We start from the raw sequence: 26,868 nt of genomic DNA, 5'->3' as shown, positions 1-26,868 counted from the left end.
TTTTATTATCATTTGCGAAATTATAATAAGAGTAAATAATATGTAAGAGGCATCATCATAACAGAAAGAAGTCAGAACACCTTGAGTTGGGTTTTTTTTCCCTCTCAAACAAAAAGGCAGACTTCCCGATGATCACTGAAATTATAACGACAGCGATTGATCGGAGGACTTGCAAAGGAAAAGGAAAAAAAAATCATCATCATTGGTCCTAAAAACGCAACCGTTCCCCTTTGCTCACTTGGCACAATAGAAATTGACTGTCTCTCAAAGAGCCATGCGCCTAGTGCTATTTATAGCCAGGGGCTGTGTTGGAAGATACCATTGAGCCTCTGCCGGGCAGACAGACAGGGGGTGGTTGGATGGGAGGAGGGGGTTTAGCCAGAGTAGAGGCAAAAGCAATCCCCCACCCCTAGCCTCCCTTCCCCGTACACACACACATCCACACACTCACACCCCACCCCCTAGTCTGGCTGGGAATTTGAACCGATCCAGCCTGTTTAAACGGAAAGGACACAGATCTTCAATGTAAAAAAAAAATCAGATCAGACCCAGAGAGAGAGAGAGAGAGAGAGAGAGAGAGAGAGAGAGACAGAGAGGGAGGAGTGTGTGTGTGTGTGAGTGTGTGTGTGTGTGTGTGTGTGTGAAAGAGGGAGAGGGAGCGAGAGAGCGAGAGAGAGGGAGAGAGAGAGGGAGAGAGAGGGAGGGAGAGAGAAAAGAAGAGGGAGAAAAAAAGGAAAGAAGATTTTCTCTATGTATATAAAGATGGCCACGTTAGCAAACGGACAACCAGACAATACCAGCCTGAGTAGCAATCACAGCAACCCCAGCACCAACGGGCATATGAACGGATTAAACCATAGTCCCGGAAACCCATCCACCATCCCAATGAAGGACCACGATGCCATTAAGCTCTTTATTGGGCAGATCCCCCGTAACCTGGACGAGAAAGACCTCAAACCGCTCTTCGAGGAGTTCGGGAAGATCTATGAACTGACGGTGCTGAAGGACAGGTTCACTGGCATGCACAAAGGTGAGTTACCTCCTGAACTTTCCCGGGAGAGATCGGGAGAGAAAGGCAGGCTCCCTCTCTCCCTCTCCCTCTCTCTCTCCCTCTCTCTCTCTCTCTCTCTCTCTCTCTCTCTCTCTCTTTCCTTTCGATTTCATTTCATTTTATTTCATTTTTGGTTGGCCCGGGGGCGGAGGCGGCAGGCTGGGGGGGCAGGGAAAGAAATAATAGACCCATCCTGGGAAGAGACGAGCGAGAGTCAGGGCAAGGAGTCAGCTCTGTTTGGCTTATTTATTAGTATTTTTTATTTCTTTCCCCGCTTTTTTGGGGGGTGAGAGGCAGCTCCCGTGGAGCGCCGGGCGAGCGGCGGCGCGGGCGAGGGGCCGGCGGCAGCTGTCCGCGGTGCTGAAGCCGGAGCGGGTGCTCTGTATTTACCTTCGGGAGCCGCTCCTCGTCAGCCCAGGGTGTGCGCGTCCGTCTGTCTGTCCCTGGGTTCCCCCGATCTTAAAAAACTGTTCTGTGTCTGGCACCGGCGGCTTTTTCTTTTCTTTTCTTTTCTTTTTTTTCTTTTCTTTTCTTTTTTTCTTTTCGTTTTTTTTTTTTTTTGACAATTTTTATTTTTTTCTTCTGTCACATTCATTGTTTGTAGTCCTCTACAAAGCAAGAAGTAGAGGAGAGTGAGTTGCTCCTGGGGGGGGTCTTTCATTTTGATTCTATGCAACACGGGAATACGGTTATAAACAACAATAAAAAAGCCCATCTCAAGCGGGGCAGGGGTGTGTGCACAAAATTATGGTACGCGTGCATGTGTGGGAAAAGGCAAGACAGAAAAGACAGGTGGCATCTTAGTTCCAGGGGGAAGAAGTCTCTGACCAGGCATATTCCAAGCACTACTTTAATGTGCCTGAAGTCCATGCCGGGAACTTTTTAGGTTTTCTCTAAAGGTAGTGGAGATGTACTCCTCACACGATTCCTCACTTGCTCCATCTCTGCCCGCTCATTTCCCTGTTCAGCTTAGGCTCCTGGAGGTGCCTACCAGATTAGGTGGTGCTCCGTTTTGAGGGTGGGGGAGGGTGTGTGTAGTGGGGGCGAGATGCTCAGATCCTCGGGTAGGAAAGTAGGACTCGTGGGGAGGAAGTTGAAGGTAATTTGCATGGTAGCCCCGCTTAGGAGTAGGAGAGAACCAGGAGCAATATGAGCCACTTTACTAACTCCGATTCTGAGTATGTGTGTGTTTATATTATTTTTTTAGAAAGAAAAAGGCAAAGAAAATGACCTGGTAAGAAGTGACTTGGGTGTGACTCCAGATTTAGTGCAGGAGGAGGAAATGTTTTGCCATGGGGAGAATGGAAGTTGTATCTTTTACAGGACAGCTTCAGTACCAGTGTCTAGTCCAGCCTGGTAGACTACTGGCAGTGACAGTCACCGGTAATGGCATTACTGGCTTCCCAGCTTTCCAGATGCCTTGGCGAGTTGTAAATCTGGAACTTAACGGCATGTTTAGCAGGCATCTCTTCCCCCTTCCCACTCACTCCCCTCCTTGCTTCCACTCTCAGGAAATGTGAATGAAAATATACCCTGACAGTGCAAAGTACCAGTTTTACACAGGCTGGAGAAAATGTTCAGGGCTCGGGGACCGGGGACTCAGTCTAAGTTGCAGGATATTTCTTTCAGCCTTACATGCCGATCGCTTCAAATACCCTTCTCATTTTTAAAATGATCGGTGTAGCTCTTTTGAAACTTGCTTTCTTTTCAGACTGCCTTCCTAGAAGCCACATCAAGGTCCGATTGGCATCATTTAAACGTGGCATGCGTACTACAATAATTATCGATAATAGCAATAAAATAATAGTAAGAAGTGAGGGAAGAGAAAGTCCTAAGAGATTTCATCTAATTGTGGGAGTAGACACTGAGCTCGTGTGTGCATCCATGTGTTTGCAAAAATTATCTAAGATTTCTGTAAAATAAAAATAACAGCAGTAAAAAGCACTAAAAGGCATGAAAAGAATCACCCAAGACAGTGTGGAGGAAATCTTTGAGCTAACACTCAATAAAGTATTTTTTTTATTTTTTTTTAGTGGGAGGTTACTGTGATTTGTTGATGAAATTTTATTTTGTTGTTTCATCTTAAACTTGAAATTAATCATTCTGTGCTCTAACTTCAATTTCTATTTCATAGATTTGAGTTCTCCCTCTTTCAGTTCAGTTTTGCTTTTACTGTGTACCCTGTATGCATAGAGACAAACTCAGGGAGGGGGAGAGAGAGAGGGAGGGAGAGGGAGAGGGAGAGGGAGAGGGAGAGGGAGAGGGAGAGGGAGAGGGAGAGGGAGAGAGAGAGAGAGAGAGGGAGAGAGAGAGAGAGAGAGAGAGAGAGAGAGAAAGAGAGGGGGGGATCATTTATCTTGCTTGGATGTGTTTAACACATATCCCTGAATTAAGCAAGATACTAACTTCATTTCCCTTCATTTCATTTCTGTTGTAAAGCTGCAACCTCGGAAAAAAGCCAGGTGGGGAATCTTGTCACATCATCAAACCAAATTGCATGAGTTAATATCAAAACAAACAGTCATTTTTAACCTGCTGCAAGTTTTGGACTTTGGAAAGAAAATGTATTATGATGACTGTTATTTTGCGGGCTAAGGTTTGAGTGAAGCTTCAAGAGACACTGAGTTGCCAGCATTTCAGAGATCGGTTTTATTTAGTACATCCGAGAAGAGTTTGAACTCCTTTCTAGCGATGCCGCTGATTTATTAGCTAATCCTGATAAAAATGTGCCTCTGGCTACCTGGAAAAAAATTACTTTCTTGCCAGTAGTGATTAATTACTATTAAGTCAAAAAGCATGATGGGGCTTTGAAGGATGAGGGTTGTGTTTGGTTTTTTTATTATTATTTTATTAATTTTGTTTAATTTTTAATCTATTTTTTCTCTTTTCCCTTCTCTAAATGCAGTCATGTGAAGCATTGTATTCACTCAGATGTCCTTATTTTGGCTTTGCTTTTCAGGCGTAGGTGAAGAATTGCATAAAGATAGTCCAACTTGGCTCACAGGGGTAGGTTGGCAATACAAAACCCCAAGATGCTTTCCATAAGAGATGCATAATGCTTATACATTAATTGATCCATCACTCTCAGTTGATTTCATTCCTAATTCAGGGGATGATGCAGTGGTACACCCTGAAGGGTTAATAGTAGGCTGTAGTTTATTTAAGTGTGCGGAGAGCAAACCTTGGGTGTAGAGGGGGAGAAGGTGGGTTTGTTCTGGGATGAAGGAAGAGGGAGGAATTAGCTTTAAGTAAAAAAACAGCAACTGGAGAAATTTCAGGTGTAAATTCATTGAAAGAAGATCAAAGGATGTGTATTCTTGAAAATATTATTAAGATACCCTATTGTGGTGCCCCTGTATAGCAGAAGGAAATTGAAAATTAAGAACTTAAAGTACATTACTATGTCCTCCTCCAAGAAAAAAACTATCGCAAAAGGAGAGCGAAGTCCCAGGTTCTCTCACCAGCAGCTCTGGCTGATACAAATACCGACACCAGGAAAGAGGCAGGGGATTAGGATTCTCTTGCAGATACGCAAAGAGAGAAAGGGTACGGGGGAAGCAGCATGTGGGGGAAGGTGGGAAAGGCTTGCCAGATCCCTGAGAAAATAAGCTTTTATGGCATGAGTGCAGCTGCTGCATATTTCCCCCATCCTCGTTTCTCTCCACACGGGGCAGGAACAGGCTCCTGCTCTGGTACTTTGCTGTAGGGTTGGGAAGAGAATGTGTGCTGAGATCCACGGGTAGAAATCTACCAGGGCTGAGCTGACCCACCCATACCCTCACACATACACGCACACACATGCACTGAGTTAACTAATCACACTTTAACAATTTAGCCAGATACTCATTCATAACTTCCCCCCATCTTATCTAGCTGCGGAGTATGCTTAAAGGCTGAGTTACTGGGAGATATAAAGGTTAGTGCTCTCAGGACAGCCATATTATAATGCATTATCTTTGAAGTCATTTAAGGCCAATTTAAGTGGTATTTAGTATAATATTTATGAATTAATGTAATCTAAATATAGGACTGTCCCCATAGGTTTAAACAGTCTTCTATTCAACTTGCTTGTACCCAAGGCCTAGGAAATGTTTTAATTTAAAACACACAGGTCTCCATAATATTCTATTTAGGAAGTCAGAAGAAATCAGCATTCTGCACTTAACTGAGATTTACTGTAACACATGCGGGCGAATGCACTAAAAGTGTGGAGATAGTGTGCACTGGGAAAGCAGGAGTCCTGCACAGACTTGAGACCAACACTCTTCCAACCCTAATTTAGGGGGGGGAAAGCACAAAACTTCCAAAACCTCCTTAAAATCCACTGCTGCAGGCCCGTGGTTAGGGTGTTTCTCCTACCCGACCCAAACCTCACTCTGTTACCATTCAATGCAGATAGAAAAATGCAGTAGGAAGATAATAGTTTTGTTATTTTACAGCTTTACCTTCCTGAAAGTATAAATAATTTTGAAATTTAAGACACCTCTGGGGTAGGGGAACAAGGCTTCCATTCATTATATTCTGTTCTGTTTGATTACAAAGAGAGATAATAGAAAAAATAAAACCTTTTTAAGTTCAAGGATGTTTATGAAGGTTTTGGATATGCCAGAAACTCAAAGACGCAATGAAAATGAGCATTCAGTTAAGATGATGTGTATGTTTATCTGCAGAAATGTATAAATTTTTGTGTGTATACATACAGAAAAAGACGGATGCACATTCATGTGTCCAGATTTTGGGAAATGGAAATTTAGTTGAAAAGGAGCACAACGCAATACAGGTGCTGAATAAACTCCTCCATAATTGAAACATAAGACTTGCCTGGCTGAAAGCAACACATACAGCATTTAGTATGGTAGTAAACCAAACAAGTTTTAGGGCGGTAAACACTCAAATAAACTGGAATTATACAGGGGAGACTTTAAGCCTTAGGTCTAAAGAACAGAACTCTTAAAACAATCACAATGCAATTTGATAGCTTGATGGAAGAGAGGAAAGAAGCAACCCCCTGTTCATTAAAATCTCCTGTACATATGAGCATCTATGTGTTCTGATAATGTTAAATAGATAGCCCAGATTGCTCCATAAATTAGAAGGGTATATGTGTTAACTCTTTTTTTGTCAAGGGTCTGGACATGGATTCTGGTTTTTAAAAGCAGCTGCAGCCAGTTATGATGCTGTTGTTACGGTTGTGTCAGCATTTCCAATACAAACTCTAATTTTCTGGGATCTCTTGCTTGCCTGTCAAGTTTTGCACTGAAAGCTGTTCCTCAGCTAGTCCCACTACTGTATGAACTAATCACCTTTACAAGATGGATTTGTTTAAAAGTTACATCAATGTGGGAAAAAGAAAGTCCACAGTTTTTGTTCCTTCTCTTACATTTCTCCAGGTTAGATTTACATTTCTTACACTTTTACAGATTATGATTTCTTCTGTCCCTCAATATCCACATATACTTGTGCATTTAAGCATTTTATGGAATAAAAAAGAGTACTTTTTCTTCTTAGAAAAACCCCAAATAATTAGGAACATCCAAATTTCATAGTATTTATTTGTCCCTCCCAAGGTTTTAAATAAGGGGTGAATATGAAACTCACTAATTTCTGCAAGGAACAATAGGAACAGGGAGCAGTTTGGTTTAATTTTATGTAAATTTTTTTCCCATATTGAGTCATAAAAAATCAGAAATTTCAGCACTGAAGTAGAGCGAAAAATTGAGTGTCTTTGTCACCTTGCATGAGAAGCGTGGTTCATCTGGTCCTGTATCCTGCATCTGCTAGTAGCCAGTGCCACCGGCAGGGCTTACTTTACCAGAGGATTCAAACTGCACAGCATAATAAAAGCCAGGCAGCTGATGGAACAAGCTTTTGAAGGAGATTGTTAGAAAGTGCCTGGAAATTTTGTCTGGGTAAAGAATGGGCGAGATTGCAGAAAGTGTCTTGTGCTCAACCAAAAGGCGAATTGTACCTCTCAGTGAGGGCAGGAGGGGAACTCTCTGTTCTGGTGGTCAAGAGCAAAGGACAGAAGGGTTTGAGCGCTCAAGGAGGGTCTCCTCCAGCCTTAAGAGCTGTAAGTATGCAGCCACATTTTTCAGCAAGACATCAGGGTGTTTTTTTTTATCATACATACCCTGTGCAAATGCATACCAGCCGCACTGACCCGACAGACCATAACGACACTAAAGGAGCTGTTACTGTCCCTCCCGTCAATCAAGTGCGAACCCAGGCGGGTGTATGCGACAGGCAGTAATGGTTCCAAGGGAGAAAAAGTGGGGAAGATGATCTAGGCTGTTGGACCGCTTACCTGCATTTAAAATAGATAGCAAGCACCAGATGCCCAAAGACCCATGCAGGTGTTGGCTACGGCCTCAGAGTAATATTCCAAAAACGCAGGGGGCTGCAGAGCTCGACGGGACCTGCCCATCAAGCACTGTGTGGTTTCTGCCCCATAAGAGTTCACACTAAGCAAGTGAGGTGTTAAGGAAACAAAGTTGAATCCTGACTTTAACAAATAGCTGGTGCTTCATTAATCCCTGCATCACCTTTACTTCGGGAGCAAAGGACTTTTACCTGCTTGCTGAGCAGAATGCGGTGAGATTTTTGCCATCATTTAGCTGGCTTCACATTTGGAAATCCTGCTGCACTTACTCAGTATTTCGCATTCTCTTTAAAATTCTGGATTATGGGTTTACATAGCGAACCTCAACTCTTCCAGCTAATGGTACTAATTTCTGCACTTGATGGCTTGTCTGTTAACTGAGCTTTACTTCTGTAAGTGAAACTAAAACTAACACAAAGCGAAGGAACTGACAAAAGCCTGATCTTTGCCACATTTCTCACTCACTTAAATGCTCCATCGATGCTTGTATGTCTGTTGCCAGGGTTTGTAATGGTGGACTGATTCTTATGCATTAAGATCTGAAAAGAAAAAAAAAAAAGAAAAAAATATTAACCATGGTGAGTAAAAGTTATAGTTTTCTTCCACCATTGCTCCGCTTACTGAGCTGGGGTATATGTTACAAGGGTCGGGTCTCTCTTTCCCTCTACCTCCCAGGGAGCCATTGTCACATTTTGGGGATCGCAGGAAATACTGAGTCACTTTATCTGCGCTGCATCTCTTGGTGTGGTCTGGAGTCAGGATGTCACCACAGAGATTGCATTTGTTTGCTTTTGTCACTGTGAGCCACAGCCTGAATGCACATACAGGTGAATGCAGCTTTTAATGTGCATTCATTATATCCAACTGACATCCCCTTGAAGGAAGAGAGGGCTTATTATTGTCGCTCCTTAAAATAAAGATGGATGAGAGCTCTAAACCTCTCAAATAAAGTGCCTGACCATACATAGTAGCTAAAAATAAATCATATATGGCCATCTATTCCATGTAAATGAATGGCAAGACATATAGATATAGACATTGTGTTAAGTTTGTCAAGCAGAAGCAGCCAAAAATATTGATCAAGGCAAAGGGGAAAAATTGATAATGAACTGGACTCCAAGAAGACTTTAATTGACAGTGACTTCTGTGAACCAGCTTTGGACAGTATATATAAACTGACCACGATGTAACTTTATTGCAATGCACTCTCCTGTAATTAATTGTCACCTTTGTTAAGACTGGCTACAGATCAAAGGTTTAAAGATACTTAACAGGTTCTAAGTAACAAACCCTTCAGATGCATTAGAAATATCCGACAGCTCAGCCAATGAGGCATGCAGATTTCGATCTACCTCACCCTTATCTGTTTATTTCTCCCTCCTTTGTTGAACATGGAAAGTCATTGTTTAGCATTAACTATTTAATAGATGACTTCGTCTGCAATTTTGAAGCCGCCAGCAATATATGACTGTGGTGATGAGTACCTTCACTGCAAGATCTTTCAAAGTATTTTGCCAGTGGAAAGTTGCTTATGGTTTGGTAGTCCAAGGTGTAGTGCAGACACAGTTTGCAGTGCAGACCATTCTTATCCATTTATGTTGCTAAGGTGTTTAATGTCCGTATTTACACCCAGAAAACACAAAAAGAACATGAAAACATAAAAAAGGCGAGCAAAAACTGTAGCTGAAAATGAAATTTTATGGGGAAATTTTGTATGCAGTGAGATGGAATTGTGCCTGATATTTGTATAGCACACACATGAAACTATTTATTTTATGTGCATGTTAATGAAAACATGCTTTCAATACAGACAGGATAATATAGGTTTCTAAAAAATTCCTTTCTAAAAGAAAGTACAGAGAATATACTGTTATGTGAAAGTGGCAGGTGTCTTAAGAAGGTATTCCTGGAATTATATGTAGAGTTTAATATTATACATAACAATTTGCTTATTGTACTCTTTTAATAATACCGTCACACTTAATTAATTCATCTCTGGTTTACTCATACATTGCTTCTGAGACTCCAAAATATTTTAGAGGCTACCAGGCTGCCTTCCCAGTGCACCAGGGCAGATAACTCTGGACACGAAGCTTCTTCAAACAGAATAAAAACGGAGCTTTGCAGACAGAGTTGGTCTGATGAGATCTGACTGCATATTTGGCCTGTTTCTAATTCAAATGCCTGTGTATATACTACACAGGGACTGTGTATGCATGCATGTATCGAAAGGGCAGACTTACATTTGCACATAATTCCTCTCCTTCCTGGTCCCTAAGGATAGATTTGCATCACATAATATGCATCACTCACTGCAAACAGACACAAATATTTTTGTCGGACTTGGTAGCTTCTTGCAGGTAGATGTATAAAGCAGCATCAGCCTAATAATATCCCTATAAAACAGCGCTTCCTTCCTAGGATCGAGAGGGATGAAGGTTGTCAGAAGATCAAAAGATATATCACAGTGTGCTTGTAGAAATCCCCTGATTATGTTTCCTCTCTATAATGCTCTAATTCACTATTTGATCAATTGTAAAAGGGCCAATGCTTCAGGAGGAAAAAAAAGTATTAGGTTACTAGATGCTTCAGGGTGAGTGAAAATCACACCTAAAATTATATGTAGCAATACAGTAATGAACTTATCAATACTTCTTTAAGGAATCTGACAGCCCTATATGAGAGATTCAGTTCTGTGAGCAAAGGTCACGATAAAGGTATTGCTTATTAAGACTATCAATAGCCTAGTTGACCAATCTAACCAGAGACTGTATAATGTACCTGCTGTTAACAGGAGGGGAGGAGAACTATGAAGAATTTACAGAATTGACCACATGTAATATTAATAATATTGATTGATTCTAATAATATAATAAGGTAAAGATGCACTTCTTTGAAATTGTGCACGGAGGAAGCAGGGGGAGAGTGAGATACCTTTGCTGAGCAGATTGTATTGGTTTGCACCTCTCTGAAAGGTACCCTAGAGAAAATTCAGTTTTCTTGCCTAGAATCCGTTTCCTGTTAGTTATTTCACCAAACATAGAATTGCTTTTTCTACGATCAGGTCTTGTCCCGGCAGTTGCACAAAAGCCAGGAACCTGAGAAACTTCTCACAGCAAGGAACATTTTGGTCAACAACTTCAGCCCCTGTCAAAATAGGATTAATCTTAGAGAGTTATTTTTCAACATAGAATTCCAATGAGAATGTTTAACTTTTTTCCCCCCACACCTTTATCAGCATTTAAGGAATTAGGGAAAAAATATAGCAGAAACAGCGTATGTTCTACACTGTGTGAAATCTATAATTGATAAGAAAGAACTTTGCAGAGCAGCCACGCACCTGCCCCAAATCCTGCTGAATTCCAGAAAAAACTCTACCTTGCCTGCAGCAGTGTTTGGATTGGGCCCGAAGTTACGGGCAGTTCTGCAAGATGCCGCTGGTTGAAGCAGGAGAGGCCGATCACACGCGATGTGACTGACTTAAGATTGCAGTTCACCTAAACCCAGACACGCAGACCTGACTGCATCCGAATTTCCTTACTCCCTCTGCAACCATAGGCTGCCTTATCTAGGTAAGCTAGTTCCTTCTGCTATACCATTCAGCTTCAACTGTTCTTGTTCCAGTGTCCATATGGTAGTTTCAAGAAGGTTTGCATTTCATTATGCCATATTTTTTCAGTTTACAGGGCAAGTGTTTTTTTTTCTTTTCTGAACATTTAATTGTTTTTAAATGTGATTTATTTGGTTGTGTTCAATCTTCAATAATATGTGGATGAGGATGCAATTTTTCACTCTCCTTTATAAAGATATATTGTTATTCAATTATGCTATTCTGTGGGATTTGTTCTGTTTTGTGCATTCAGAGTGAGCTTGGTTACTTTTTACTTTGCTTTCCTTCTTATCTTGTTTTTATTATTATTTATGTGGATTTTTTTTTTTTTTGTTGTTTTTAGAAAAGAAATCTCATTCAAGATACTGGCAGTAGATGAGAAAAGTAGGAGTAGAAATGAGGAATGGGCAAGACAACCAACAAAAATCCTTTGGGAAAGTCTTTAAAAGCATATCATTGCCTCGTGTATTTGCAAAAGGAGATACAGCCAATTTTGATATCAAAAAAAGTAGTATCTTAGAAATTATTTAACTCCAAGTTTAGCAAGTAATAATGAAGGGGAAAAAAAATAAAGAAGTGAGTCAAGTCCTAGGAACACCGGAAGAACAGGCACCCAAATCAGGAGACAAGAGTGACAGAGTGGGGACAGTTTCCACATTCAGCTAGGGATTTGGTAAAATTAACAGCAAATTAAACAAACAAAAAAAAAGAAAAAAAAAACAAAAAAAACCAAAACAAAACAACAACAAAAAAGAAAAAACAAACGAAAAAAACAAGACACAAGCATTGCCATACCTTCTGAATTATTTGTAATGGCTACCACACCTCAGAGCTGATCTGTTTAAATTGCTGCCTGTGCCTGCAGCTTCATTCAAAGGAAGGGCATTATCTGGTGGGTGAGGGCGGGCGGTGAGGACGCCTAGGTTCTAATCACAGCGTGGATAATTACTCACCAACACTCTCTGATGGAGTCACTTAAGCTCGGTGCCTTCAGGCCTGAACTGAAACCTGTTGAATCAATGGAAAGATTCCCATTGGCTTTAGTGAGCTATTGATCTTTCATTTCCCCAACTGCAATATTAGGCCAGCTGGATTTTTTTGTTTTAATTCTTTTTTTTTTATGAGGGAGAAGGTAATGGCATAAATTTGACATTTACTTTTTTCTGTGTAAAGGTTTTGGTGTATCTCTGATGGTGAATGTATTACATCAGAGCCCCTTTCAGCATAGATCCGGAAAATGTGCTTTCAAAAAACACTCAGTGGGGGCATGGAAAATTAGCTTTGCTCATTTAACTTGTAAATGCATATTTGTCCCTGCTTTGCTAAGAAAGGGTCAATGTCAATTTCGCCTGTTTTCTTTGTGTGAGTAGGATTCAGCCTTTGTAATTTTTCTGTCTACAGGAATGTCATCATTCACTGATTCAGGATCTTGACTTACATTTTTTTCCCCCTTCTTTTAGTGAATCACATACATACTCTTCATTGTTATGGCAACTGAGGGAGCTGCAAAGCAAGGATTGGATGAAGGGCTGCATCCTACCTTTCTTCTTTAAGGGCCTGATCCAAACCTATTGTTTGCAACACAGTTTGGATCAAGCTGAAGGTATCTGTCTTCACTGGGTCAGTAAAAAGAGCAAGTTCCCTCTAGACAAGTGCATTCCTGCCCTCAGTACAGGCAGATGGAATTGGCAGTTGTCGCCCATTTCCCGAGCACCAACCCAACACTCTCTGAAGTCAATAGTTAGACTCTGACCCAGCCTCACAAACAACAAGCAGACACTGTGTGAATCCTTAAGCAAGGATGTGAATATTCCTGACTTTGGCAGAGCAAGGTAGTCCTGAAGGGGTTTTTCACTGCTGCTACCTAAGATGTTGGTTGTGGGGGATAAACAACATCCCAGTGTCCTTAAGTATCCAGCCACAAAAAAAATAATTTAGTAATATTTTCATCAAAGAAGAGGGTTTAAGATGGTCACCAGCAGCAAAGATCTGACAAACAAATCAGATCAGGCTTCTGATCAGGGTTCTTGTGGGTTTTTTAAAAATTATTTTAGTTGTAGTTACAGTTTGTTGATCAGTAACAACACACATGGCCTTTTGTTTGTTTAGGGTCTTTCTTGACATTTCCATCCCATCAGTACTCATCTGTTTTATGAAATAGATGAAGGAACTGGAGTGAGAGTGCAGTTATGTGTGTGTGTAGAGTCGATTATCTAACCCCTAGTCTATTTGAAATCATCACAGTGCACTCAAGTCAATGATATTCTGTCAAAGGTGGAGAGGAAGCCTGCGTACAGTGTGAGTGCGTGAACATGATGCTGTCTGATTGCCTGAAATCCAGCTAAATCTCAGTTTCAAAGGCCTGGGGGCAGCAGAGAAAGTATTTGTTTGTTTAATTATTTATATATTTACTCAGCTTTACTGATAGTGTTTGCAGATTTGGGGGGGGGGGGGGGTGGAATTAAGAAGGAATGTAGGGTTCTTGTTTGGAGGGGAAAGTGTGTTGTATTAGCCTCAGTCTGTTCTCCCATATAACAGCTGCTTTGTGCTGTTAAATGGTCATTTGTTACTGACTGGCTCATTGAAAAAGGCTAGAGAGGTGCTGGTAGAATTAGATTTCATGAGTTTTTTCGTAAAAGGAGTTGCACAATAGGTGTGTCATTCCCCTGTCTTTTGCTCTGCACCGATCCAGGGACAGGACTTATGGCAGCAGCTTCTTAATTAAAAAAGAAATAGTTGAGCCACCAGCAAAGAAGATGACCCTACTGTGATGAAAGATACAGGTCTGATTGCCGGGCAAGCAGCTCACTCCCTTGGCTTGGGCCTCCATCCTTGGCCTCTGCCTTTGCTGTTCAAGTGCAGCACCCAGGCTTTCAGTCACTGGGCTGGCATCCAAGACCAGCTCGTCATCCTGGCTTCCCAGGCTTCCTTGCCTGGTTGCAGGTACAGGTGTGGGTGTGTGGACTTAGATCCACTCCCAGATCATGTCTCTTCCCCAGGTGCTGCTCCAGGCTCACTGCCCATTCCCACTTGTCAGTTTACCATGCTCATGAGTAGTTTCTTTTCCATAGCCAAGCTGCAGATAATTTCCCCCAGCTCTCACCATCACTGTTCACACTCTCTTCCCTTGTTTCAGATCTGAACCAACGTTCTGCCCTCGCACCATCCACTTCATCGGTTCAGGTTGCAAGACTTGCATTCTCTCAGGCTGTGCTGGCTATCTCTCCTCTCTTTTCTCATCTCCTTCCCTAGCAGGTTCTGGGGAATGGAAGTCCCTCTGTCCATATTTTCGAAAAGTAGAACATCCATGGGTAATAGCAAAAAAACCTGCACTCACGAAATATGCAGAAACACAGATACACAGCAGCATTTCTGTATGCAAACTACTAAGAAAGTAGACAAAAAAAAATTTCTTTCTTTTTCTCACCCCTTTCAGGGTTTGAAGCTCAATGTCCTCTTTCAAAGATAAAATAAACAAAAAAAAAAGTGCAATAAGCCTTTAATTTCACCAAGACAATTGCACCTTTTTAACTTTGCCTATTTCATTAAATCAGCAGCTGGTTTCTCACACCTGAACAAAGATCCTGCATATGTTTTCCTTTGAACTCTAAAAATTGTGATCTTATTCTTAGCTATCCCTGGAAGTCCATTCTGGCACTTCTTGCAATTTTTTTTCCTGCTGTTTTGAAACATAACTAACAGAATGTCACTTTTAGACCTGCTCTCCAGCAATGTAAAATTCATACAAGAAAGCAAAATAAGAATTTGATGTGGTGTTGCATCAGAGTCTTCTTCATTCAGAGGTAGGTAGGAAGGGATTAGGAGCCTATTTCTAGCCCAGTCCTCTTACTAACCTTCCATATCCTACCTGATCCTGTTCCTAGACCTTGTTCTTCCTTAGTTTGCTATGTGTAAAGAGGAATTTATGAGATCCAGCTTTGCGAAGGGCTTTGTGCATATTTAAGGCAGAAGTCATGCTGTAGCTTTAGCAGTGATGGTCTAAGGTTATAAATGAGACCACATTTGTAAGGAGAGGTAATATCTTTTATTAGTCCAGCTGATGTGGCTGGGGAAAAAAAAAAAGAAAAAAAGACAGACTTCCTTGTGTTCCTGAAAGCTTGTCTATTTTTTTCCAATTGTATCACTCCGTCTAATAAAAGATATTACCTCTCTCAGCAAGGCTTGTCTCATTTGCAGTGTAAAGCATGTAGGCTAGTAATTTAGGCCTGGTTTTTGTCTGTCTTGAGGGATTAGGCTTTTCCTCACCTAGGTGGACAAGGGAAAAAGCACCCCAGGTTGTTGTCCCCGTCTCTCACTTTGTGTGATCAGCGGCAGTGGCCATCTCACAGGCATTGCGAGGCACAGAGAAACTCTGACAGCCCTGTTTCCTGATCCTGGAGATGTCCTTCCTTTTTTCCTGCTTTGCTCCCTTCCAAAGCACCACATGCCCTCTCCTCACCCCTGTGACTGTGATTTATTTATAAAATTGCTGCGTGTATATGTGTGTGCGTGTGTGCGGGCAACCACACAAACATCCCCAAGCTGCCGAGCAAGCTGATGAGCATTTTTCTAATGTATTTAGCAAGTAATAATGCAAACCACAGGCAGAAAAGTACAACAAGGAGAAGAGGTAAAATGCTTAAGCCAGGGAAGACTTTGGAAGGAAGGGGGTTTTTTCCCGTAGTTATGAATAAATTGCAGTGCCCTCCATGGCTGGGAGAAGCATTTTGGTGGGGATTTTTTCTCTGTTTGTTTGTTTTTTTGATTTCATAAAGTGTTGCTGAAAGCACTGAGCAGCGGAAAATAATCCAGAAGCAGGTAGAAGGTTCTCAGACACAGCAAAATCTGATTCGTACGCATAAGGCAGCAGTAATCAGAGGACAGCTATTACTTATGCTTGGCTTTACTACCAGAGAAAGCGTCGGATCATCTATTCAGATCAGGATAGTGAGCTATGCCAAAGGTTTAATCAAATATTAAACATGGTCAGTAAACTTAAACCAATGTTAGACAGGCAGGAGTTCTGCTCCTTTTCAAGCAAGCCCTCCAAGAGAGGAAAGTTTTCTCCTGTCTCTCTCTGATGGAGACCTTTTGAGGCAGGAAGGATTCTATTTTCAGACAAGGATCCACATGGGTGTATGTCTGGATAAAAAGGTGTCCATGTGGGTCTCCAAATGTGTGTCCCTTACCCTGTCAAGTAGAGACAGAGTTTTTTTTTTTCCCAACAAGTTCATATCTTTCTTACTCAGATCGTTTCCTGTATGCTGTTATCTGTTCACCCTGTCCATTTCTCTGTCCATCTGTCCCTCTCCAAACATGTTTTTTTCTTTTGCACTCCCTGTCATCATCTCTCCAACAGAGTTGGAGAGGTGTGTGCTTGTAGATATGCGTATGTGTGTATTTGCAAACTCGCTCAGGTAAATGTGCCTATCTGGCTGCTTATTGATAAATAATACACCTACAAAGCCACATCTGCCTCCTTCTTCTGTACATTTGGGCTGTGTTTACACCCTCCAGCTCTTATTTATTCTTACTGAGGACAGTCAAAGGTAGAACATTTTGCAGGGAGTTATGGTTTACAATGTTACCTCTCCCTTCTATTATTCATTCTCTCTGATTTTTATCTAATCTCTCTTTGATTGTCCTGGTGCAGCTTAAGAGACAAAGTGAATTTTTATTACATCATCAATATAATCTCCAGCTAATCAGCATCTGTGTGCATTACCTTGCCCCCTTTGGCTTTTCATCTGTGTCCATAAATAATAAGAATAAGGGCTGGTTTTTGTGTGCGTGCGTGTGTTTGTGTGCTGGTATCAGGAAGAGAGTCACAGCTGCACTTTTTCATTTCAGCCAGCTTGTTTTAGCAACATTGGACCCAGCTTTCTGCAGATTGTCTTGACTATTGCCCAGATTAATTTCCTGGTGCCTAATGCTTAAATCATGGAAAAAATTAAAGTGGATGAATCCATACACATCTTCTTGCCGCAGCTGAACTTTGCTGTTAATTGTACACACATTTCCATGGCATTACAGGCAACATGCCCGATGCCAGTGGAGTGTACGGTAGCCAATGTATACCCCTGTGCAGGCATTTAGCCTCTAAATTTTTAGTGAACACTTGCCACTCTTTCTTGGGTAGGAGGATAGTACATTGCATATCTTTGAATAGGAAGCTCGGAGACCAGATTTTTGGCTTTTGATTGCTGATATTTTTCCACAGCTTGCTGTGTAGCTCTTAGCCTGCCACTCAGGTCCGCAAATTTTTCAGAGTTGAGCTCCTATATATATTTTTTTCTCCTCCTTTTCCAGCTCTGGAAGAACAATGAGAGTAATACCTCCCCATAAAGTAAGACTTGTGCCGTACTTTGAAATTTCCATCTTCTGTACAGATGCATTGTGAATTTTAAACAGAATCTCTCTGCTATCTCTTTAAAATACCCTGATTTGGCAGAGCAAGGCAGTAGCAGTGCCTCTGTTAAGCAGGCAGATTTCAGATTGGCTTCCAGTGGCTTAGGGTGATACTCACATCTGATACACAAACTGTAACGCTTCTGTCTCATTCTGAAGTGCCAGGATCAGTCCTTTCCAAGTTGTCCAAGTCTCCTCACAAACACCGTGCAAGGGTTCGATTAGATATGACAAAATCTTAAATTAAAAAAGGCACATACACTTATGGAAAAATTTTAGACTGATATATTGGAGAGCAGCGTACACTTTGGGAAAGAGTATGGCTCTCTTCCAGATGTAATGTAGTTATGGTATAGAGCTGTCCATCCAACAAAGTGTGTGCTTAATTCACATTGTGGAAAGCCTCCCAGAACGCAATAGGTTCTTAAAGTTGAGCAGGTGCTTAAATGTTTTGCTGGATCTGTGGAAATCTGTAGTTCATATGAAATAATTAAGCGTAGGGGTGTTACAGAAGCCAAGTGAAAAGCATAATTCTGTGACTCAGAAATAACACTCCTTCATAGCTGTGACAGAACAGCGAAATAATGAAAGAAGCACAGTGTACCTTGAACACCTTGCAGGGTGGATCAGGCTGAGACCACCTCTCTACTTCAAAATATTTCCTTTCTGAATTCTTTCTTCATGGACAGATTCTGATTAGATTTGGCTTGGGAATAGGATTTGCTTCAAACAAACAGAAACACAGAATATTTTCAGTTCTCATCTTCTGTTTTCTTTTTTATAGCAGATCTTTTTCCCTGGCCCCTCCAGTTCCACTCCCTGTTTTGACAAACCAGCTCATTTATCAGATGGGAAAAGAGGATGGGGGGGAATAGGAATATTTTTGGTTGCTTCTGTTTTGCATGATATAATCCCCCTCTCCACTTAGCACCTCCGTAAATAGGAGCTCCAATCTGAAATTGGTCACAGTTTATCGAACTCAGGATGAGACCAGATTGGGTCCTGAGTCTCTGTCAACCATATAATAAAGAAAACAGAGTTTTACACTTCAGGCAGATAAATCTGACACTTCGTGTAATGTCTTCTGCTGTTTCTGGATCTTTATCTTTTATATTTTTCTTTTTTTTTTTCTTTATTATTAAAAAAAAAAGGTGAATGTTTATTTGCATGTCTACTACTAGGTTTCTCTTTATTTTTTTCACTATTTATTTATGCTCCCTGGCACATTTTTACACCCTTTCTTACCCAGCTTCCCCAAACCCAGTGGCTAAATCCCTTGGGTCAGAATGAAGCCAGGATAATTGCTGGATAAAATTCTATCTTGAAGGATGAAGATCATCCTCCATTTGGAACTGGAAGCCATGAAAAAGAACACATCACTTATTTGAATTTTCTGTTCATTCAAGCACTGTTTATGGAGATTTACAGTTCCTTGCCTGTGCAAAGATCTCTATTGCATGGTGTCTGCTGGAGGATTTTAGGTGGCAGTATTAGCTGCGGTATTAAAAATGCATCGGAAGGCACGGGGTGGGAGATTAGTTGGATAGAAGGACCCATGAATGAAGGGTTAATTGCATTCAAAGAGGCCATCATATGGAGCAAAAGAGGCAATAGGTTTCTTTTCTTCAAAATTTACTAAATAGCTGGAAACACAGTTTAATGAATTTTAATGGGATCTTTCTGAATCCTATGCATATTGCATCTGCTGACTGTAGGAAGTCAAAGTATTGTTGAAAGGGAGGGTATTGCCCTACTTTAGATTTCACAGTTCTGTATTTAAAAAATATTCTGCAACAAGCACTTTATTCAATATATATTTTTCTCCTTATTTAATTCCTGCCCCCCCACCTCCACTGCAAGTGGAAAAGACTTTCAGAATCTGTGAGCCCTCAATACCATAGATAATTCTGCTGTTATATAACACGTGCTTTACATTTATTGAGCCATCTTGTGCTGTCAAGATAAAAGAGGCCTTAGTATTTTCCTTGCTTATGAACCATCGATGAAGACATGGTGATGAATTCTCCTCTTGGTTATATCCATGTTAATCTAGAGGAACTGACTCTTGTGAATTTCTTCCAGGATTACTCTGATATAAATGAAACTGAGATTTGGCACAGTTTGGTGGGAGAAATAAAGAAGGGAAAGAGTCGGAGTTCTCTTTCTCCCTTCCAAGAATGCATGGGGTGGGCCAGGATCTCACACTGCACAATTCATTTCCACGGAAGCTCCAGCAGAGGCAGCAGAAAAGCCAATCGATTTTACTTCAGTGCAACACAAAATAGATACCCAGTCACACTTTAGAGAGAGTGGGTTTAAAGGAACCTTTTTCCTATGGGAAACTGAGGCAGGACACGCAGTGAGTTTGTCTCAGAGCAGCTGTGTAGTTCCAGCACATATTTTTTACATCTGTCTTCACTACGTTGAGGTTTTCCATTGCCTTGGTAACTTGAATTTTCTCTGTCGCTCATTCTCAAAATACCAGGCCCCTCTCGGGCAGCTGATAGGATAAAGCTGCCCTACTTTTTATTAACCTGGGGCCCAGCTCTCCTTTGGGGTGGAGAGAGAATTGCTGAGACCCTCAGAAAAGAAGCTTTGAGGTTCCCTCGAAGCCAGCAGAAACTGACAGTGCTTGACATCTCACAGGATTGTCTGTAGGTCTGTGGAAGGAGAAAACTGCACTGTTTTAACTGCAGCAACATGATCAGGATGACAAAACTTCTCTGTTAGAGACGCTGTAGTGTCTATATAGAAATGGTCACACTCTCATATAAGTACACAGATGTACACACAAATATAGAAAATGTGAAAGGAAAGAAAAAGCATGCTGGCATTAGACATTTTTAAACCAATATGACCGTGGCTATTTCACTGGGATAATGTTTTTCTGTGACCAGCTGTGGTTACACTGGCTCTGCAGATCCAGAGGGTGTCCCAGAGCAGGAACCAGGGTTTCCTAAGTGCAGAGGCAGCCTTAGATCTGGATTTGTAGTGAGACTATCCAGACTGTGAACAGCAGGAGGATCTTGTGCTCGGGGTTCTTTAAAAAAGAACCACAGGTATTTAAACACTCTTCTGCAGGACTCCAGACAGGATGTCTTCCCAGTGCGGCGTCGGTGCTGCTTTTCCTCCTTGTCTCCCATCCCTCCCTCATGTGTTTCAGATCTTTCTCTGCTTACAAACAGGCAATGTGATGTCTGCTTTTATGGCACAGATAAGTTAGCCATGCAACTCGGAGCGCCCTCCCTAAACCACATACCCTCATGCCTTTGATCTGGAATCAAAACAAAAGGCAGAGGCATCAAAACGATCCTTTGCCAGGTAACCGCTACTTTGTGCGTGTGTCCTTAATTCAGCTGCGAGCAGCTCTCATCTTTGTATCGTGCCCAGATCTGTGCTCGTCTTAATACTTTATCAATGTGCCAGCAAGCTGCTTCTATCGTGGATACAGCTGTGCAGAAGCTGTCAATGTTTTTAAGTAAAGCATTTAAACAATACTTTGGGAGACAGCAAATTGTTATTTCCTTACCCCTCCTCCAAATCTTCCCTGCTCTCCTCCCCCGCCAAGCCCAGTGATGAAGCCCTTATTTTTATGTCAGCTTCGTGCCTAAATTATACAACCCAAATGCATTTTCCTTCCTCCCCACCCCCCCAGTCCCCTGCCCAAATGGGACACATTCTCTCTCTAAGGGGTGGAGTAAGAGAGGCACAGGAGTCCTTCTGGGGAGCTGCAGACTAAATGAACCTCATGAGCCAGCTGGCTGTTTCAGTGGTTCATTCCCACTCCATTCCAGGTGAGCTGCTGGAGTGAACCCAGAAAAGCCACCCTCCTCATCCAGGTCCTTCCACAAGCACAGCGTGTGTTTCACAGCCCTTTCTAGACTTTAAACACAAGGTGCTGGTGAGAGCTGGGAGTTAGGAGACATAGTTGTTTTGGTTTGTTTTTTTTTTCTGAGCTCAGCTGTTGGTTTACTCTGTAGACGCTGAGCAAGTAATTTCTAGAGAAAAATTAAAACTGTCTGTCACTTTTTTTAGTGCCTACTTGTTTTGTGTGCTTGTTATCTACATGCTTTGGGGAAGGGGGTCCCTAGCACAATTGGTGTTTCAAGCTGGACACTGTAAATTCAAGATTGATGTAAAAATTTCAAGATAATTAACTTGTTGGCATTGCCTTTCTGATTCTTTCTTTACAAAACTTGATAAACAAATTTCCCCATAAAGAATTTAGAGATTTTCCATAAGGTTAACAATTGACAGTCACTTGAAGTATCAGGGATCAGACCTTGTTGGACTTGCACATACTGTGTAAACAGATATTTCCTAACAGGAATACTTTGCCAGATTCTTGCTTAAGGGAACCCAGATTGTTCTGGTGTATAATAATCGAGCCACCCCATTTTTTCGTTTGTTTGGTATTTTCTTTATTATTGTGTGTGTGTGTGTGTGTGTGTGTGTGTGTGTGTGTGTGTGTGTGTGTGTGTGTTTGTTTTTGTTTTCGTTTTGTTCTTCCCACTTTTCTCCAGAGAGGGGCAGTTCTGAGGCACCAGTACCTGAGAACAAAGTTTAGTTCTCGTATATCGCCTTTGCCACTGACCCTCTCCTAATAAGTCAGGTCGAATTTGATACAGGCAGGACCAAGGTCAGGTTCACTTGACTCCGGCTGTGTCTTCCACACACCAGATACAATGCTGCCACTTTGTGGTTCCTTCCTCTCTGTTCTGCTGCACACACTCACCCAGCGCTCTCATCCTGCCACAGAGCAAGCATCCCAGCTTTCTCTCCAGGCAGGACTAGTGGCACGACATGTCTAACACTGCCTGGTCAGCTTCACCTGCCTCCACAACAGGCTGAGACACAAACAAAACCCCTCTGCCAGTGGTCATCTATTGCAAGCCCCTTGTGCACTCCCATAGATTGCCTTGCGTGGCAGCTAGTGCTTCCAAGTAAGACCCTCTGAATTGGAAGGGAGGGTTTAGGGATACCAAACTTCATTTCTCAGATAGACACCACCAGTTTTTACCCTCCTCTCCAGATGCTTACAGAGGTGGCTAATGATTTTGTTTCAAGAAAAATGTGCTCAGGCCACTCTTTTCCTAAAGATCTTTTCTCTTTAATGTCTGTCAGGTTCTTGATCCTCTTTATTTTCTTCTGCCATTGTTTTTTTCTTATTTCCTTCCTTTCTTTGAAGAAAAGAAAAACGTGTGCACACAAAAACACAGCAGGACAGGAAATTAAACCTTTGCACAAAGATGGTATGGTAAGACGCTGGCTTTTCACTTGTTTGTTTTGCACTGATTTTTTTTTTTTTATAGGGGAGAAAGGAAAGAGTGAGAGCAAAAGGATGTGGCAGAAACGGTAACTATAGGGAAAAAAGTACTTTCATTTATTTGGAGAGTTCAAATATTGGTTGTTGCTTTCTCCCTATACACATGAGAAAACCAAAAGAGCTTTAAACCCACCAGCAACACTCACATGAATGAAATGCCAGGTGGAACTGCTCCCATTTTCCTGGATATGATAAGGATAATGGCTTCCTCCTGGCAAGATTCTCCCCCCATCATCCTGGTTAAGCAAATCTTAGCTGTATTGCTACACTATTAGGCATTTCAAGGCTCCTTTTAATTTAAATTAATCAATCATTTTGTACAGAATGGTTGTTTATTCAACTCCCTTTTGGTCATGCACGAGGGTATGAACATTACAGTCAGGAAGCACTGGATGTCTCTGGCTCCCTGCTCATCCTCAGTGCTCCCCAGACAGCATGGTTTGCCTCTCTTGCAGTGAATCCTCAGAGAGGACCTGCCCCTTGGAGATACTGAAATGCAAAGAGCAGGAGGGAACTGCCAGAAGATCAGGAATTCGCACTTCAAAAAAGTGGAGGTATATCAAGGATAGTCACTGTTTCTGAGGAAGATGTGCACCACACAGGAAGATCCCAGCGTTCATCCAAAGAAGTGTCTTACGCTTCCTGGAAACACGTTCAAGTGCAATAAGAAACATCTGTGACAGAGTCCCAGCAAACACTTCCCCACATGTCCTGCACAGGGTGGAGTAGCCCAAGGGAGTGAGAACAGAGAAAACTTTCTTGCCCCATCTGTCCCTGGTGGCTGCTATCAAAGGATACACCTGCAGTCCTCATGCTGTGTAAACACAGCCACACGCCCGTGGTGTGTCTGCCACAAGGTTTAAACAGTTTCTTACTCACACACACTACAAACCCAGAAAACACTGCGCTCTCTGTGGTTGCTTTGTTCTGTGCTCCTGTTGGCATGAAGGGCCACGCACTGCCGGCTGTTACTGAGGGAGACAGACAGCTGCAGGGTGCTGAGGGCTGCTATTAGAAAAAAAAATATATATACATACAGCTGATGAGCTGCAGACAGAGGTGGCATAAAGGAGTGGTTTAGTAGCCAGAGGAGTGGAACTGTGACCCCAGGAGACATGTTTAAAATGGGACGTGTTAAATTGGGATACTTGTAAATCTGGCCAAAACAAGGGGAATGTGTGTCTGTTCCAGGGCAGCATTTACAGGGATGTTTTCCTGTTTCAAGACTTAAGCACTTATTTATCCTTTGTCTGGGCCAAAGATCTGTGACTCAGTTTCCTGGACTACAAAGTAAGCATGGTGATAATCCCATGTCTGAGAGGGCAGGATGCAAGGCCTAGTTCATGCTTGTAAAATTGAGATGTTTTGAGGAAGGGTCACTAGAAGGGTTGAATAACTGAAAAGGCCACAGGAGATCAATGCACAGCAAAATATATGGTGCTTGATGTTAATTTTTAAAACACAAGAGAACATTAAAAACCAGACTATAATAATAAGGTCCTTAGATTTATTTTTTATTTCAGTTTAACTCTCAGTAGGTGTTGGGCATTTGGATTGGGATTTTTTATTTGGCAGTTGTGACCATATTTGTATTATATTTTTTCAGCAACAGCTGAGATCAAGAATGAACTGTGCTAGATGCCATATAGGCACTTACAGAGTTGCCATATTCCAAATTGACATAAACAGGAACACATCCAGTAGGAGAAAAGAAGTACCAGATCATGATCCAATATGTTGGGTACCTAACCCAGAGTTACACTTAGATTAAGACTCAGATTCTTAAAGGCACTTATAGCCCAACTCTCATTGAAATCAATGGGTATTAGATACCTAAATAGCTTTATGGATCCAAGCATACATAACTTATCCAAGGGCAGAGCAGCAATCTACAGCTGGGTTGGGTATTAAACACAGATTATACAAGTCGCAGTCTGATTTCTTAATCACAAAATCATCTTTCCTCTCCGAATTTTGTGCAATAAATCCCCAGCATTTACATCACAACATGGATGCACAATGTCCATCCCATCAAATAACTGGAAACCTGCAGTGACAAAAATGGTTTTCCTCAAAACAAACCCAGCTACAGACACACACCAGTGCATTTCTTCTGTGCTTGGGGTTGGCTTCTGCTCTTCTTTACACCACAGAAACTTCCATGGTCTTCAGAGTTTCCTACCCAGGTTTACACCCAGGTGGCAGAGAACAGAATCCAGCCCCAGCACTACAAGTTCAAACATTTTTCACCCGGCTCTGGGGAGGGGATGGATTAGACAAACTGAACTTTCTAAAAAGATCAATATAGAACATCTCTTTCAATTACTCTCCAAGGCACTAAGCCTGTGAAGTTGGTTATGATGCATTTATAAGTCTTTCCAGGAGGGGCTATCTGACATTCTCCTCTTCCACTTTTACTCCCCGCAAATAATTCCCTATTGCCTGGGATGGGCTGGTAAGGCAGTGTTACTCAGAGAAGGATGAGGCTTGAGTTTCTCAGAACCAGGACAGATGGGGACCATTTTCATCTGCCTTCCCCAGACTCTAAAATTCACATAATTACAGAGCCAGCTATAGAAAAACAGGAAGGGCCAGGACCAGACCTTCTGAAATCCACTGCAAAGGCACTGGGACCAGAAGACATTGCACAAGTTGAATGTGTGTGTAACACTCTCCAGAAAAATCACAGCCCTAATGGACTGCTAGTTTGGATGCAATTATATAGGGGAATGGGGTGGGGGAGCCCTTATGCCAATACATCTCCTTTGATTCACTGAACAGGTTTAATGGCTACACAAAAAACTAATCTGAAGCTGTTGATTTAAGTTCATCTCTTACAAGCCTGCTGGCTCCAGTACTGCAGGGCTGAAGTGAGGATTTGGAGCACAAAGGAGCACAGGGAGACTTTTCTAGAGGACCATGAGTCACTACACTGTGGCTATTCTTTTCTGTGCATTTACCTGCAAGGATGACAGGAAACCTGCCAGTTAAAACAGCATCAGGGTCACTTGATGCAATCTGTGTCCCTAATTCTCTCTCTCCAAAACACCTTGCTTAAGATCAGGCTGTCAGAAGTTTTATTTTGTTTTTTGTCTTGGTGTCTGGTTAGGACTTTCTCTAGAGGCATTAGCTGAAAGGTAGTAATAGGCTCGGGCAGCCAGGGCTGCAAGTGTTTAATTCATATAAGCTATTTAGACATTGCATCAACAAGGCTGCAGGATTAACACATATTAATTCTCATCTTTCAAATCTGACTGCAGACTAGGCCTAAAAACACCTCTGCTGGCCCAGCTGTCTCCATTCCTGTATGGGTGTCCTTTTCTTAGAGGGTATGGTGAGACAGCTTTTGGGGGACACATGGGATGAGCCTGTGTCTCCTCTTAGGGTGTAATGAAATCCACATGATGGTGTGTAGACAGGAAAGAGATGCAGGGCAGTTCAGACTCCTTTCTGTATTAAATGTATCCTCTTGGTGCAGATGGCATGGTCACACCTTGGGGTTGCCTTGACTCTGGGTAAGAGTCTGTCACCTCTGCTGGGTTAAGAGCCCCACTGCTAGGTGCTGCACAGATTGAGGACAAACAGAACTTCCAGCCTCAAGGTGCTGGGATGTAAGGCAGGGGACAGGAGACAGCAGATGGATACTGACAGACAGGGGAAGTATGAGCTGGTGCTGAGAGTTTCTCAGCAATGTGGCTGGCAGCCATCCCACCCACCCAGCCGCTTCGGGTTCCCAGGCAAGAGCCAGGGGTGAGAAGGGCCTCAGAAGCACCTGAGGGGGTTTTGGTCTTGGCTTATTAACCCAGCAAAGGTGAGAGCCATCCAGGGAGGTCTCCCACCAGGTCCCTTCTTGCCCTTCCAGCTCTTCTTTTACCACAACTTGAGAAATGTCAGGAGGGAGGTATGTTCTTCAGTTTTGTTTGCTCTGATTGCACCCAGCAATACTGGGGTGATTCCTGGCCTGAAAGGGTCTACTTTGCTGATGTGTCTTCACATAGTGTACACCTCAGCAGCCCTTCACCCCTGCCTTTAAGGAATCAGGAGTTGCAGATGCGGGCTGGGAAGATGGGGGAGCTGGCAGTGTGTGAGAAGGG

At 42.1% G+C, this 26,868-nt stretch overlaps 1 protein-coding gene across 32 annotated transcripts in view; it reads left to right on the top strand.

The window, feature by feature from the left end:
• Positions 1 to 735: 735 nt before the first annotated feature.
• CELF4 (CUGBP Elav-like family member 4) overlaps positions 736 to 26,868 on the top strand; it is a 670,482-nt gene continuing 644,349 nt past the window's right edge. For 30 of the 32 annotated variants that reach the window (XM_062512652.1, XM_062512635.1, XM_062512623.1 and 27 more), the window contains exon 1: positions 751 to 1,030. In XM_062512652.1, coding sequence (XP_062368636.1) covers positions 751 to 1,030 — 280 coding nt within the window. Of the gene's footprint in view, positions 1,031 to 26,868 lie in introns of all 32 variants that reach the window. The other 2 variants (XM_062512653.1, XM_062512646.1) reach the window with 2 other exon arrangements.

This window comes from Cinclus cinclus, chromosome Z (genome assembly GCF_963662255.1).
Source record: "Cinclus cinclus chromosome Z, bCinCin1.1, whole genome shotgun sequence".
NCBI lineage: Eukaryota > Metazoa > Chordata > Aves > Passeriformes > Cinclidae > Cinclus > Cinclus cinclus.
This window is presented reverse-complemented; position numbering and strand designations above follow the sequence as displayed.